Source organism: Xiphophorus couchianus, chromosome 17 (genome assembly GCF_001444195.1).
Source record: "Xiphophorus couchianus chromosome 17, X_couchianus-1.0, whole genome shotgun sequence".
NCBI classification, from domain to species: domain Eukaryota; kingdom Metazoa; phylum Chordata; class Actinopteri; order Cyprinodontiformes; family Poeciliidae; genus Xiphophorus; species Xiphophorus couchianus.
The window spans coordinates 15,666,631-15,682,221 of NC_040244.1; the positions used below are offsets into that span (position 1 = coordinate 15,666,631).

Sequence of the window (15,591 nt, forward strand, 5' to 3'; positions counted from 1 at the left end):
CTCCTGACTGTAAAGATGCAGGACCAGACAAACTATAGAAAAATAGAGCAACTGCACATCTGATGTTATTTATCACAGATCACTGATGTGATGTAATTGGCCACACATTTACTGACAGCTGTGTTCGGAATGATAAACTACTGAACAGCACTATTAAACACTTAATGCAGTTTATTTAATGCATTAAGTAAATGCATTAAATGCAATAAATGCATTTGGCAGTACTGATTTGAGTGCGGCCAAATGTGTCAAAAACCACTTTTACCAGCAAACCGAGCAGTTTATCACACTTCAAACATCTCACAATATGGCCTTATCAAGTTTGTAGTTTGATTTTCCAAACCATTTAGATGTTTTCTGATGAATCTGCAGATTTTATATAGAAAAGTTGGTAAATGGGAGTAAATTTGTTGTGCTATGCATGTCCAAAGGCAAGAGAGGAAGTTAGTTATCAGTTCCTGTTCCTGCTAATAAGTTGGCTTAGTTTCATAAATGCATTCACTTCAGTGATTATACTGAAACCTTAATAGCTTTACGATAATAAAAACTAACACTTGGTCAAAAGAAACAATAAAAACAAAAGTGTAAAATGAGTCCATTTGAAAATGTTTAGTTGCTCGACAGTTTTCGATCTAGACTCTGTAGTTCTGTTTTCACCAACCCAGAGAAACAAAAAACAGAACAGAGAATTAAGAAGCATCGGTTTGTGGAAGCGCAGCCCGCCATGCCAAGAACCAGGCAGCGTTTTAGCATGAACCATGAGGCCATGCAGTCATTATAAATAACACTATTAAAATAGTTTTGAGTTTTCCATTACAGTTTGATTGAATTTCGCTGTGACTTTCTGTTAGAGTGTTTTCTAGTTTTCGTTAGTTATTATATTGTTTAGTTTTAGTTTAGTTTTCATAACTTGTAATAGGAGTTTTTTCATACTTGGACCTTTTTCTTTAAAATTCTGCATCTAAAACTGAACCACAGTATTTTATTGTGTTCATATATAACTTGATTGGGTAATAAATACTCAACTGAAGATACATTAAAAAAAATTAACCACTTATTAATGTTGAACAGCCAGCTGACCCTGGTGTTTTCTTCCTACTTTTACCATTGCAGTTTTACAGACTAGCCTCCAAGTATCGTAATGACCTATTTGCCGACAGCTGACATGGATACTGGGGGAGGGGAGGGGGTAAAAAATTTCACATCAGTTCAAAAATAAACATTATTTATGTCAGTTAACAAAAATGGTTTCTCAATTTCAGTTTTTGTTAGTTTCAGTTAACTATCACAAACCTCGGTGTGTGTGTGTGTGTGTGTGTGTGTGTGTGTGTGGATGTGTATGTGTGTGTGTACCAGCTGGCTGAAGTCCTGAGCCTGCCACAGCAGCCAGTCCTCGCTGAGTGTGTACAGAGCTTTCTCTGTCACGCAGTCCACCGGCCCTTTGGAGATCTGCTGCGCGAGCGCGCTCACCAGCAGGAACAGATGCTGCCCAACACTTTCCTGCACGACACCAGAGATAAAAATAAAAATGAGAAAATCAGCAGCTGGCCATCTTACACGCATCAGGTTTGTGCAGGCTGGAGTTTACTTTGAGCTCTTTGTTGCACGTGGTTCTTGTGGTTCCAGAAAACGTTTGGCTTCAAATACAATCAGCCACAATTAGCAGGCAGCTTAGAGACACGTTAATAAATACATATATAGCTGTGATAAAGCTGTATGGGTTTTTTGCACTTATTTATCTGGAAAAGTTCACATCAAACAGATTTTAACATCAAAGATGACCTGAGTAAACATAAAAAGATGTGCTCAAATAATTACTGTTAAGAGCGAAAAAGAGTGAACAACTGGCATGTGAAAGAGGAAATGGCTCCTCCGACTGCAATCTCTTCGTCACCCTGGTAACAGCAGCTGCTAAGTGCTGCTGCTAACAGGTGGTGAATCTTTTACATCACTGTGGAGGAGTTTTAGACCGTTTCTCTTCCCAGAATTGGTTTATTTTGGCCACACTGGGAGGTTTCCAAGCATCCACACCCAGACGTTAACTAGGCCACTCCAAAATCTTCATTTCTTTCTTTCTTTTTTTTTTTTTCCTTTTTGCATTTCTAAAGTGTAACAGGACACACACCTCCCAAAATGTTCAGATTAGTTCACAGACCATTTTCTAAAAGGTCTTTGTGATCGTAAATACGATTTAGTGAGGGAACAATGTGCTCTCTTTGGTCAGCGGTGGTTTTGGCGTTAGATCTGACGCCTTTTTGTCACTTCTCTTTCTTACTGCTGAGTCATGAACACTGACCTTAGCTGAGGTAAGTGAGACAAAGTGCTTTAGATGTTGCTTTCATGTTGTTAGAATATTTTTCCCAGGAGGCCAGTTTGCTCTGGATAGATTTATCTTTAAGTAAATTAAATCGTTATTATATATTTACTTAATTTGCTGATTTTCTTAAGTTATCATTGTGTGATATAAAAATGTTTTTATATCACACAATGTCACACTTCACTGTGAAGTGTGACAAACATGCAAAAACAGAGATAATCTGTATTGAAGGAAACCCTGTACTGTATACCAGACAACAGACAATTTTCACAGAATTTACGATAAGAGATGAAGTTACTGAACGATGCACTAATTTTATGTCTCCTCTGATACCTGAAACTGTCCGTAGCCACAGTCACGTTTCCTATAAACAAGCAGGGAAGTGATTGTTTTGTTGTTTTTTTTAGATGTTTTAAGCTGCAATTCTAGGTAAAAAATAAATAATTCAAAGAGTTTCTGATTGTAAAAACTGTCTGAACCAAAGGCGTCTTCACTTCAATGTCAATTCTTTTACATCTTAACTACAGAAATCATCAGATGTGCATCAAAAGTCTTAGATGGAGATAAATGAGTGAGAATCATCTGACTGGGATCATAGCAGTCTGGTCTCTGTCTAGCTACACGGGAACAATCAGGCTGGTTTGGGACAGTTTTCTTGGACCGACCCGCAGGAAGCCGTAGAGGCAGACCGACACCCAGTTGGTCAGCAGCTTCTCCACCGTGGACTCGGTGCGTCTCAGCAGCAGTTTGGGCTGAGTGGCGGCGCTGTTCTGCTGCATCAGGTCCTTCAGCAGGACCTCCATCACCTCCGTCAGGTACGACAGGTTGCCGTGAAGCGCCACTGTGAGCAGAGACGCCAGTGTGCACCTGAAGGAGAGAGATGTTAACTGAACCGTCCACCGCAGGAACACAAAACCTTACCAAGTACTTTTGTTTTGTTTAGTTTTTAGTTCAAATATCTCAGTACACTTCAAATAAGATTAAAACTAACTCACAGGGAACTTTCCTGCAAGATATAGGAGCTTGTTTTAAGTGAATAATGCTTGAGTATAGATAAAAAGTATTCAAAAAAAGCGCTGCCAATTACAGTATCATATGGCACTGCTCAGCGTATACATGAGGAGGATTGACAGCGTTAAACCCCTCCTCCTGGCACTGACTGGTTGTTTTTTGTCTTCAGATGGTAATAGTAGCTCAAGAGGATGTGGAGAGCAATCTTTTCACCACATGGTGACAGTTTAATGTTTTAGAAAAAACATTTTTTGTGTGTGTGTGTGTTTTTTTTATTATTAAAAATTACATACTGCACCCACCAGCTCCAATATCTTCCACAAATGTTACGTTTATGTTAGTTTTGTCTTATTTCAAGCACAAGAAACAAAAACTCCTTGGTAGGATCTGACGTGTTTTGCAGTGATAAGCGTTCTGTTTTTCCATGCGGGCCATCGGATTTACTTGTCTTTGACGGTGAAGCTTTTCTGCTCCTCCAGCGCGTGCACCATAGTGGTGAGAAACAGCTGGTCCTGGATCAGCCTGGAGAACCTCTGGCAGTGCTGATCCAGCTCCACCTTCTCCACGTCCTGATTCCCAGATCAGACAACAACAAACGTCACTGACGCTGTGTGAGAGCGTCCAAAGAGCCGCAGCTGTTATCCACGCTTACCTGACCAATGTCTTTGATGCACAGCTTAATTAAAGAGTCACTCTGGAAAACAGAAGGTAACTGTTATGTATCCCCGGGGTATCGGTGTGATTTGTGTTGCAGCACACGGCTTGGTTTTACCTCAGGGAAGAAGGTTCTGGAAGCAAAGTGCTTGTAGTCCAGGAAAGGAATGGCTCCCACGTTTTCCATCAGGTCAGCCTTTTCTGTCTGCAGATCTATAAATCCTGTGACGGAAACACACAGTGTAGGAAAGGCAACACTAACAACTCACAAAACGGCTAACATTTCTCCGTCTTATCCGCTTGCAACACGGAAACGCAACAATCAGTTTGCAACATCACAAAGTGTAATGATACTACATCTGAGTGGCTCAGCAAAAGCTGCAGTCAAGCAAGGGTTTCTGAAAGTGGCTTCCGTTTACCGTCAGGCCAATTTGTGCAACTTTAACTTGTGAAAAAAAGGAAGCGCTTCAAAAAGGAACTGAGTGTGTTTTAGATGCCCAATGAGGTGGAGGAGTTGAAAGTGAAGTGGTTAAGGGACAAAGTGTGTACATGTTTCATTATCAGCTCTAAACAGAAGCCGATTCTCTGTCACTGGAGAGGCAGCGCGTCACACAGAATGTGTGTTAACATGAAAAACTTTAATATATGATTTATTTCTGTTCTCCTCATTGAACCAGGACACAACACACTCCGTCTCCATGGAAGGCAGGTGAAAACAAACGGCAAATATTAACATTTCACTGCATCTATTTCAGTCAGTTAGGTTCATGAATCATCTGAAGAGACGAATAAAATGAATCTGAAATTCTATTTTGAGAAAGATTTAAGCCAACAACAACAACAACAAATCCACTCAGGATGTTATATTGACTTCATAGCAGGAAGTTTGCTTCCTGATAGGAAATGAGATGGGCATCTTTTAAGATAATGAAACAATCAATGATTATGAATATGATCTGCTTTAATTTCTACTATATAAAAATTATGAGTCATTTAACAATCACAATGTTCAGTGGAACAATCTTTAGTGCCATGACAGCCGTCACACACCTCAATCTTTAGCTGCCTCCACTGATTCTCAATCAATTCAAATGATAAATGCTTCATTGATCCCACAGGGAAACTAAATGTTGCTGTAACTCAATTTATTCATGATTCTCTAAAGAGTTATTACAGATGGTAATGGCTGTGGGAAGAAAGAATCTCTTGTAGCAGCAAACTGAAAAGGCCTCTTACTGAAGACACTGTTTCTATGACAACCTCATGAAGAGGAAGGCCAGAGTTGGTGCTATGATTGGGTCCCTTCAACATGTTGAACAAATTAAACTATTACTTAGAACCTAAGTCTAAGTATGAATAATGTTGAGCCAAACTAATTGACCTAAGCGTAGGACGTGTTTAGGATCAGATTAATACACATTAAGCCCTGATGAATGTAGCAGGTAACAGAGGGAAAAAAAGCAAACCTAATACCAGACTCAGAAGAAAGGACTGACCTTGTCTGATGTCGTTCCTAATGTCACACTCCAGGTTTTCCATCAACTTGTTCATCCTGACGGTGAACTGCTGCCGTTGTCTTCGGTAGACGAAAAACACGACTGAAATGAACGAGGAAACACGTAAAGAGAAATCTCCAGCAGTGTCGTCGGTGGAGGCCTAAACCGTGGCGCACTTACCAACCAGGGTGATGGGGATCAGGAATATGATGATCAGTATTAAAAAAAACAACGAAGATGATTTGTTCAGTGTTATAGATTCATCTCCATATTTTACCTGTAACAGACCATAGTCACAATAGTTGATAACACTTTATTTGAAGGGGTGTGCAGAAGACTGACATGAGGCTGTCGTAAGTAGGACATAACTCCTGTCTTGAACATGAAGTTGCGTCTTCATGAAGGTTTAGGACTTTTGTCATGAAGTGTCATTTGGTAAATAATGCAAAGTTGACACTTTTAAATGACTTTTAATGCAAGTTTTAATTGAACTTTGCATTAAAAGTGTCATTATTTACCGAATGACACTTTGTGACAGCAGTCGTAAAATATTTATGAAGAGTCATTCATGTTCATTCATGACAGATCAGGGTTGTTCGGGGCGCTAGCGCAGTCATTCATCCAGCTGCCTGCCATGTTTATGAGGTAAAACATGCTTATAGTTGACAGGAAATTTGAAAACATCACTTGATAGTTATGCATTATTGGAAGACTGCAAGATTAACACCCAAACACCAACTAAATGCTGAAACTGTTGTAAAGCCAAAACTCTCTCTAAAGCATCCACAACATAAAGCATAAAGAGTCGTGATGAGCCACCAGACAAATCAAGCTAACAGGTTGAATGAGACTTTCTTACAACATAATGACACTGGGTTTGCTTCCAGAAGAACCTGATCTGGTGTTTTCGTTATTTTCAAATGTGAAAATAAAATCTCCCTGAACACAAATAACTGAACACAGGTTGTGCCTCCCCAAGTGCCGACAACAACCACTAATCATTTGAAATAATTGGCAAGTGGTGAGGAGGAAGTTTGGTACGAACAGACAAATTCTAAGTCCAACAGATTCTGTACATTCCAACTGATTCCAGTTATCGACTAATGAAGTCAAGATCCGTTTATTATTCAAATTGGTTAAAAAAGATTGGTTCTTTTTAGCATTGTGTCAATAACTTTACAGCACTCCCTCATACCGAGTATACAGATGATATTTCATTCAGTTTTAAGTGCAAACTTTGACTATGCCAGTTAAAAATGTTCCTTCTTTTTTTAGATTCAGTTCATTTTGTGTTTTCGCATAAAGATTGCAGAGAAACTTGGGCCAGCTTTGTACTCTGTAACTCCTGGTTTCGTTCTTTGAGCAGCCAAAGCTCTACAGTAGTCCTACGTCCTGCTGGTTATGTGGTCAAACTCATTGCTCTTGTTCTGTTTCTTTGTCTGTTCCTGGTTCGACTTTATTTTTCTGAATTTGCCCAGTTTTCTCGCAAAATTATAGTCAGTTTAGTTTATCTGCTTCCATCAACATGTCCTGTCCTGTTTCTTGGTTCATGTTAACCAAGTAATGTGAGACACTGGTAGGGAAAGCTGTTGTAGTTGCAGCTAAAAAACACAGGACTTCAACAGCACTTCAAATTATTAAACTTATACTACCATAAATTTAGCATTTACCTTGACTATATCAATGTCGGAGCTTTGCAGTCCTTTGATCTCACAGATGAAGGTTTCTGTCTTGTTGCTTATTCCTTCGGGTTTTATGAAGCAGTCATGTTCAATTTCATTCTGAATTCCCACAACTGACAGCTCTGCTTCTGTCATCTGCAGGTTATCTGCCTTTTTCTGAAAGATCAGAACCAGTTTCCCCTTCAATAATATAACATCAACATGTCTGAGTGAACCACTGTGGACGGAAACGGCCTTACCTGAATAGTGATGCGGACATCTTTCCCTTCCTTCACGGCCGTGAAGCTGGAAAACTCTGGGTCAGGATAGTAAGTTATTTTCTGAGCGCAGGGCAACGTTTCATTGACGACTTTCAGAAACACGGTGCTGCTGGACACCGGAGGGCTTTTGGCTGCAGGCGTTTCATAGATGAGACTCTGTTGGAAATAAAAACGGAGCATGACGTAGTTCACCGTATGCTGATGACAGAGTTTCTGTCTGCAGAGTTACCTGATAGCTGCTGCTCATGGGAGACATGACTTCCTGCTGGGCGGGGCTGTGTGTGATCCCCTCCACCAACTCCAGGTGAGTCCCAGAAATAGTGACCTTCCTGCCCCCACTGGAGGACAAACACACTTTACTTCCCTGTTATTCTGACCAGCTGTTTGACAGCGCGCCACCTGTGACTGTAGATTTTTATTTACATCCAGTGGTGTGAAAAAGTATTCACCACTTCATACATTTATTCTGTTCCTGCTTTCGTCACATTTAAATGGTTCAGGTTTTCAAACAAACCAGCCAGGCTCTATGTAAGACAACAATAACTGGTTGAACTTTACTGCTCCTCTAAGCAGAACAGTTTTAATTTAGCTGCTCTGGTTGGTTTTTGAGCATGAACTCTGTGCGTAATGTCACACCGCAACATTTCAGTCCGATTTAGATCTAGACTTTGAATAGGCCACAAGTAAAATCAGTTGTAGTTTTGCTTGTATACTTCACTGTCCTGTTGAATGCAGTAAATGCACAAACCAAGTTCACCCTTGGTTTGAACTCTAACTGACCCATGAAGACGTGTGTTGTTTTTGAGCTCTTTTAGCTCGTTTCATGTTGTCAAACTTGGTCCACATGAGTAATTTCTTAATTTTTGAAATTCTATATCTTAAGAAGACTTTAAAGTTTTAGCTTCTTGCTCCAAAGTTCTTGTACTCTGTTCAATTCCTCCATTTTTTTTGGGCCTCTTTCATTTGACAGATGGTAGACAGGAAAGAAACGCATAACAAGACGAGGAAGACATGCAATAAATTGTCCAAATACATTTAGAACTGGGCACATGGTGCTTCACTTCCTCCTCAGGAGTTTAACCAGCTACAAGTACTGGCTGACATATTAATAAGTGTGTCAAACAGTAAAAAGCTGAAAAAACATTCAGATGTAGAAAATATTCAATGAATGCTTTTCATTTGCAGGAATTCAAATTTTAAATGACAGAAACACCAATGCTTATGGTATTCTTCTTGTTATATATTTTTTTTTACAATGAAGTAGTCCATTATGTTTCTGAAACTGCAGAGTAACTAATGGATTCAGTCATTGCATTTAAAGGGGAAGTAATGTCAAAGTGAAAATGGGTTGTTCAGGAAGTGTCAGTTTTCCTGTGTAATTGTTACTACGACAGTTTGCTTCAACGGGTTTCTGTAAATTTCACCAGTTACAAAGGAGTGGGTGTCAAACTAAATAATGGGGGTCTTTGGTTCGTTTTGAAAAAAGGAACAAGTTGGGAATGAAAGTGGAAACCGGGTACACGGCTGTTTGTTCAGAAACCTCATCAGCAGGGTTTAACTGCTCACATTTTCAGCTGACCACAGGTTATTTAGTTGATTCAGATGAAATGTATTTATTCCCTTGATGATGATCAGCAAAAGTAAGATCCAAGTGGAGAGGAAGTGTCAGCACACTGCAAAAACCCAAAGTCCTACCAAGCATTTCTGTGTATTTTCTACACTTGAAATGATTCACAATCAACGTAAAAGTAACTTTTCAGCAGGATATGTAAGCTTGTTTTAAGTCAATAATTCTTGAATATGGATACAAAGTTCTAGTTTTTTTCCGACTTATAAAAAGACATTTTTCCATTACAAGTGAAAAAATTTCCTAGTGGAGCTCACTCGTTTTTTTTTCTACATTTATATTCAAAGATTGATTTATAACAAGCTCCTACTGTATGTTTTACTGAAAAGTTACTTTTAAGTTAGTTTTGTCTTATGTCTGTCTCAAGTGTACTAGGATGTTTGCACAACAAACTAGACAAAAATACTTGGTAAGAGTTTTTTTGTTCTGTTTTTTTGCAGTGTAATCCTGTGAAGATCACGTGTGCAGGCTTCCTTAAGCAGAAATATTTCTGTATTTAAAAAAAATATACAGAAGGAATAAAGAAATTTCTTCTTTATAGGTTTAAAGAGGTCCAACAAACAACTTTTGGTTTAATAAATAAATTAATATTACATCAGTGCATGGTTCTCTGCAGATGCTGGAAATTGTTAATCTATATTATTTTTTTTGCAAAAAAAAAAGTTTAAATACCTTCTCCAGCTGCTGCTTGGTGTAATATCAGTGCAGATTGGTGATGACTGATAGGTGATGGTGAAGTTGCCGTGGCAACTTCCATCTGGAAGGAGAACACACACTTTGGCCAGGCCTTTAGCTTCTGTGCTGGGAATACGGAAGGTCAGACTGGAGCCGTTGTTGTTCCACACCTGGGATCTGACCAGAGAACACAGAGAGACAAAAACTGTTCAACTATAAACTAGCGTCCTATGCATCACAGGTCAAATCACCTTTATTTGTGTAGCAACAAGGCAACAAGGCAACTCATAATGTTTTACACCAAAAAAAATCACAATACAGTAACCAGTTATGAAACAAGCAATGAGCTGTAAGCAAGTTCACTCTGAAAACCGACTGCAAGATGCTAAAAAAAAAATCTCCTGAAACAGGAATGTCACCACAAGGCCTACAAGCTCCTGCTGCTGTTCATGTGAAAGTGCATGTCTGTACAATCAGACAGAAGCTGCACAAGTGTTACTTTTTCTGCCACACAAGGTGAAAGTCGAGATTAGAGAGGAGGGTTACTGAACATTTTTCTCAGTCAGAAAACACACTTTTAAGTCATTTAATGTTTTCTCTGTAATCAAATAACCTTCTTTACCCTAACAAAATGAGTGAATATATTTTTGAGCAGACATAATGTTTTCACACACTGAGCAAAGAATAAAACGACTCACTCCTTTGGGTCACAGTCCAGGTCTGCTTTAATCCTGACTCCGGTCGCATCTCGGAGGTTACGACCCGACAACACAGCCTGATTTCTGCCATAGAAAGACACAACGCTGGGAGAGATGGAGGAGATCTCTGGTTTCTGAAGGAGCAGAAAATACAAATGTCTCACATTACAACGAGTTACACTGAAAATAGAACTCGTTGGTTATAGTTTCAGTATAACTGAACTCAGATCAACTAAAATGCTGACTCACAGAAAAGTTCCTCCCAAACTGCCCAATGTTTGCACAAATGTCCTGCAGAAAGAGAGAAGTGGCATTTATCAGATCATTTTATGAAGCCGTTCCAGCTGACATTAGTCCAGTTTAACACAGAAACTGAAAAAAACAAAAAAACAAACAATAGATATTTATGTTAAGGAAATGTAATTATGTCTAACAAGCACCATCTGAGAAGAAACGCTGCTGACTGCGTCGGTGGCCCAGGAGCAGCTGTTCTGTCTCCATCCACATCCTGCTCTGACACACCGCTGACACCTGGACAGAAAACAGTCCCAGTTTGATCTCAGCTTTACTCAAACATCACGACACATGATAGAGATTTATTTAGAAACAACAAGCTGCAGTGATGACATGATTCCTGTCAATGAAACATTGTGAAGAATGAAGCTTCTCAGGATTCAACACTGATTCTTTCCTTTCAGCTACAACAGGAAACAGATGATTCTACTAGTGGGTCATCGGTCAGATTTAAATATCAGCTACAATATTTGTATTATTCAGATTTTATGCAGAGTAGAGTTGTTATGAAAACACTGGAGTTAAATTATGCTGTTAGACTTTGGGATGATATCAGTTGTTATTAAATCTGTATTATAAAAGATAAATGAGCTTACAGGTGAAAACTTGGTTGCCCCTGGATACTGGAACAGTTGACCATCTTTATTTTTCCTGACAGAAATGTGTCTCCAAGTCTGATCGTCACGGTAACGTCAAGATCTGTAAATCCAAGATAAAGTATGAAACTTTAACAGCTGGAACAAAATGTTTAAAGACTTCCTGACCATCACTGACCATCAGCAGGGAAAGGGGCATTGAGAATGCAGGTGCATTGTGGGTACTGTGGTTTTGGTCCCTGTTTTTTACAAAGCTGGGTGGAGGTTGTAGAGAAATCACAGGTGAAGTTAGGCTGAACCTTCCTTTCCGTAGTCTGGTGTGATTGGACGACTATTTTTATCTGAGAAAAGAACAAATATAAGATGATAATAACTGATAGTTCCAGATGAATACAGTCAAAAATATATGAATTAATAACCCACCTCTCCTGTGGAGTCCTTCAGAAATCTGTGAGAAACTATTTTCTGCTTGGATTCATCAGGGATGGACAGCCTCTCTGAACCTGTGCAGTCGTCTTTAAACGAGCAGCTGAAAAAAATGTAAATGTGTCATCATAAAGTTGAGATTGAAGGATTGAGCTGCAGGTGAAGTTTCTCTGACCTTTTCTTAGAGACACACCAGACACAGAATGGATCCTGGGCAGAAAGACAATCCTTCACATTTTGGTAAGTTCTGCAGTTTGACACTGGAACACGTTTCACCTGGAGCAGAACACCATGTTTCAGAAACACATCAACAGGCAGGGCAAGTGAACGCCACATGAAAAAGCTCCAATCTACCTGGTTTTTAAACGGCACATAGAGATGTTTCTGATCCACTGGATCCAGTTGGACTTTTGGAAACACTTTGTTGTCTCCACTGGTTCTGTAGAGGATCTGTGGACAGGAGGGCTGATACTTCCTGTCCACAGAGAGCTGATGACAACAACAACAGTGAGGTTGGAGATACAGTATTTATCAAAGAAACAGGGTTAGCTGGATAGATAAAAAAATATTATGGCAATAACTCAAGATAAATATTAGTTAAAGTTATGCTAGACTAACCACACAGTTGTATAATCACTGACGTTACATTCCCAGACATAAAAACACTGACATAAAAACAATATGGCACATGGAAACAATATGGCACATAAAAACAATATGGCACATGGAAACAATATGGCACATAAAAACAATATGGCACATAAAAACAATATGCCACATGGAAACAATATGCCACACGGAAACAATATGGCACATGGAAAAGTAACAAAGTTCGGTCATGACACAGCAGGACACTGTGATTTCCTCACCATTGATCTAATTACTGTATAAATGGCTCATTATGACTGAAAAGGCCTGATAAGCCATAATCAGTCCTGATGTCAGGACTGATGGGAAAATCTCTTACAATACAATTAGTCACATATCCACTCAAATCAGATTTTTTTTGGAAAAATTGCTAAATAAAATCTATTTTTGAAACTTTATTTGCAGTGAAGAGAAACCTGTGGAAGAAGGCTTTTTATCATATGAAACCAAAATGTAACTTTTTGGCCTTAGAACTAAATGTTGTCAGTGACAAAAAACTCCCATCTTCCTCTTAGCAAACATAGTGGTGGCAGCATCATGATATGGTGGAGTTGATGGGAATGTGGGTGGAGCTAATTACAGGGCAGTCCTGGAAGAAAACCTACTAGAGACTAATGTGTTTTATAGTGGATGAGGTGGTATAGCACATATTAAAGTCTAGTATATCATCTGATCTAATGTCTGCTCAACCCCAATAATTGTGTAGTAATTTTGTTTATCTGTTGTCTGTAAAATGTTCATAATTCGACATGAAAACATATAACATGTAAAACCTGTATGTCAAAAATTAGCTAAAGAGCCAAAAATAATTAAACAGTTTCACTAGAAAACAGTTTTATACGTCAATGTAACTTTGTCACTGTGTTCGTAAACGATACAATTCTGTTTACTTATTTTACTAGAACAATTTTTTCCTCTCAGTTGTTAGTTTTCTACCCACCTTGATGATCTGTCCATCTGCTGTTCCAATGAAGAAAACCATCCAGCCGTTCAGCCTGACGGCCAGAACAGAACTCATGAGGTTCTGCTTAAAAAGCACAGCCTTCGGTTTCAGGAGCACAGGAACCGACTGACGAACAGAGAGAATCGTTTCAACATTTTGTTTTGATCTTCACCAAACTCAGGGAAGATTTATAGTTTTATAAACAGCGACACAGAAGGTTTGGGACAGATACAGATGTTCAAAGCTGGGATTTGAATGACTAGATTTTATATCTAAAATGACACTCAGAAAACTAAAACACAAAAACGTAGACACTGCCAAAATTCATAAAGGTGTTAAAGTTAAAAACTGTTGAAAATTGGATTATTGAACACAATAACCGTTTATTTAAAATTACCAAAATTATTCAACAATAAAAAAAGACTGATCCATGAAACCATACCAATCTCTATTTCATAAATAAGTATAAATTATCCAACCTTTAATCTTATTGAATATTCTGTCTGTCTCATCCGAGTCATGCAATACTCTGCTGGAGACTCTTATTCATCCAGAACTCAGTGAAACAACAAGATATGAAACATTAACACTGAAAGTAGATAATGTTTAATACAGCAACTTACTGGGTTCTCTGGTTTGATGGTCGATATATTAAAGTCTGGATCTCTATTCTTCTCCCTGCTGAGATCAGGACTGACGTCAAACAGCAGCAGCTCAGTGTTGCTTTCTCCTCCGTCCACACTGAACACTCCACTCCACAGGACCTGCTGTCCACCTGGGACGACCGAGGAGGCCAGCAGTCTGCTGCCTCCAGAGGAACTGAGAGTCGCTCCATGAAGAGACTCCAGAGTCTGAGCTTTACTGGTTTCAGCCTGAAGCCAGATCAGACGGACTTTGTTGGTTTTACCTCCTGATGCCACGTTGGAGAACAGATACACTGTTGAGTTGATCTGGAATCCGTCCACAAACTCTACATCAGCTACAGTTTGGATCCCAGGTTTAACACCTGATCGACCAGACCAGGAAAATATTTCCCCAGGCTGTTTATGATCGGTGTTTTGAAGGTTGATTGTCTTTAAATCAGTGCTACACTCTGCCTTGTCTCTCAGGTTCTTTATCGCTGTCAGAATGTAAGTCTCAGTCTGACCTGAATCCTCCTTCACATCCACCAGAAAGCTGACAGACCCACTGCTGCTCCTCTGAGGTCCCACCTGGATGGATTCACTGTAAACCAGCTTAGAGATGTTCTTCAGGTCCAGAACTTCACAGAAACCACAGAGTTTGTTTCCAGTCACACCGCAGCTGATCAATGTGTCATTTTCCTCAAATGGTAATAAAACATTAACTTTGAAAGTCGCGTTTAAGACAGCCTTCATGGGGTCTCTGTAAAACTCCTCTTTATCCTGTTGGTCGGTGCTCTTTAAGATCCCTCTCTGGGTCAGGTTGTAGATCAGAGTCAGGTCACGGCTCAGCTGGTAAAGATTCTCCTCTGTAGCGATGTAAACAGAGTTGTTGCCCACAGCGAGCTGACGGAGGTCCTCTGTAAAGTTGAACTCTCTGTTCTCCTCCAGACATTGTGCAGGTTCTCCCCAGATGGAGCAAAGCAGACCGAGCAGAAGAAAGATCATCTTGTACCAAAGACTGACTGAGACAGTGAGACACTGATGGACTGCAGTACACTGTGGTCTCTGTGTCCATAGAGATGTGCGTAAATGCGCTGCGGCTTTGCCGAAAGAAGAAGTGCTGAAATTGGAAGGAAATGAGCGAAACCGGAAATAAAAACAACATATAATTTATAAAGGTTTTAGTACCTATGTTGCGTGTTTACACAAATTAATTTGCCCGGTTCAAACTCTTAAAGCGCGTAAAGCTCCGAGAAAAAACCCAGCACACCTGTTGAGTGAGCGCGCGCTCCCCAGGTAAAAATACTGCGTAAACCTGGCTGAAATTAACGTTTTTTGAATGACATTTTTACATGGTCGCGCGCCTCCGAAAGCTAATAGAACACGAGCCATCATGAAATAGTCCGAACCGACTTATTCTAAAAGTCTAAGAGTATTTCTGAAATCAAGGCGAAACGTTGTTCTGGCATAAAGAGATCAGTTTTTATACATTTCATTAACAACAATGCCCTCTAGTGTCGGGAAGTTGTCATTACTGCCACCTCAACGATTCCGACCGTTAAGCTGATGCAGCCTTCCCGGTTACGTCCCATCCGGTAGGTGGTGAAATGCTTCATTACTTGCCTAGTATCAGATTACCTG

At 39.6% G+C, this 15,591-nt stretch overlaps 1 protein-coding gene across 1 annotated transcript in view; it reads right to left on the minus strand.

Annotated features, from left to right (window-relative positions):
* Positions 1-15,382, minus strand: part of plxnc1 (plexin C1) — a 25,632-nt gene extending 10,250 nt beyond the window's left edge. Inside the window, exons 1-21 of the mRNA XM_028044041.1 lie at positions 13,951-15,382; positions 13,325-13,453; positions 12,091-12,225; positions 11,912-12,012; positions 11,734-11,839; positions 11,489-11,651; positions 11,311-11,413; positions 10,861-10,951; positions 10,670-10,711; positions 10,421-10,554; positions 9,720-9,899; positions 7,650-7,758; positions 7,400-7,576; positions 7,149-7,316; positions 5,659-5,755; positions 5,479-5,580; positions 4,101-4,204; positions 3,981-4,022; positions 3,773-3,897; positions 2,983-3,184; positions 1,354-1,500 (exon numbers count right to left, since the gene is read on the minus strand). Coding sequence (XP_027899842.1) covers positions 1,354-1,500; positions 2,983-3,184; positions 3,773-3,897; positions 3,981-4,022; positions 4,101-4,204; positions 5,479-5,580; positions 5,659-5,755; positions 7,149-7,316; positions 7,400-7,576; positions 7,650-7,758; positions 9,720-9,899; positions 10,421-10,554; positions 10,670-10,711; positions 10,861-10,951; positions 11,311-11,413; positions 11,489-11,651; positions 11,734-11,839; positions 11,912-12,012; positions 12,091-12,225; positions 13,325-13,453; positions 13,951-14,955 — 3,462 coding nt within the window. The 5' untranslated portion in view covers positions 14,956-15,382. The remainder of the gene's footprint in view (positions 1-1,353; positions 1,501-2,982; positions 3,185-3,772; positions 3,898-3,980; positions 4,023-4,100; positions 4,205-5,478; positions 5,581-5,658; positions 5,756-7,148; positions 7,317-7,399; positions 7,577-7,649; positions 7,759-9,719; positions 9,900-10,420; positions 10,555-10,669; positions 10,712-10,860; positions 10,952-11,310; positions 11,414-11,488; positions 11,652-11,733; positions 11,840-11,911; positions 12,013-12,090; positions 12,226-13,324; positions 13,454-13,950) is intronic.
* Between the last annotated feature and the right edge of the window lie 209 nt (positions 15,383-15,591).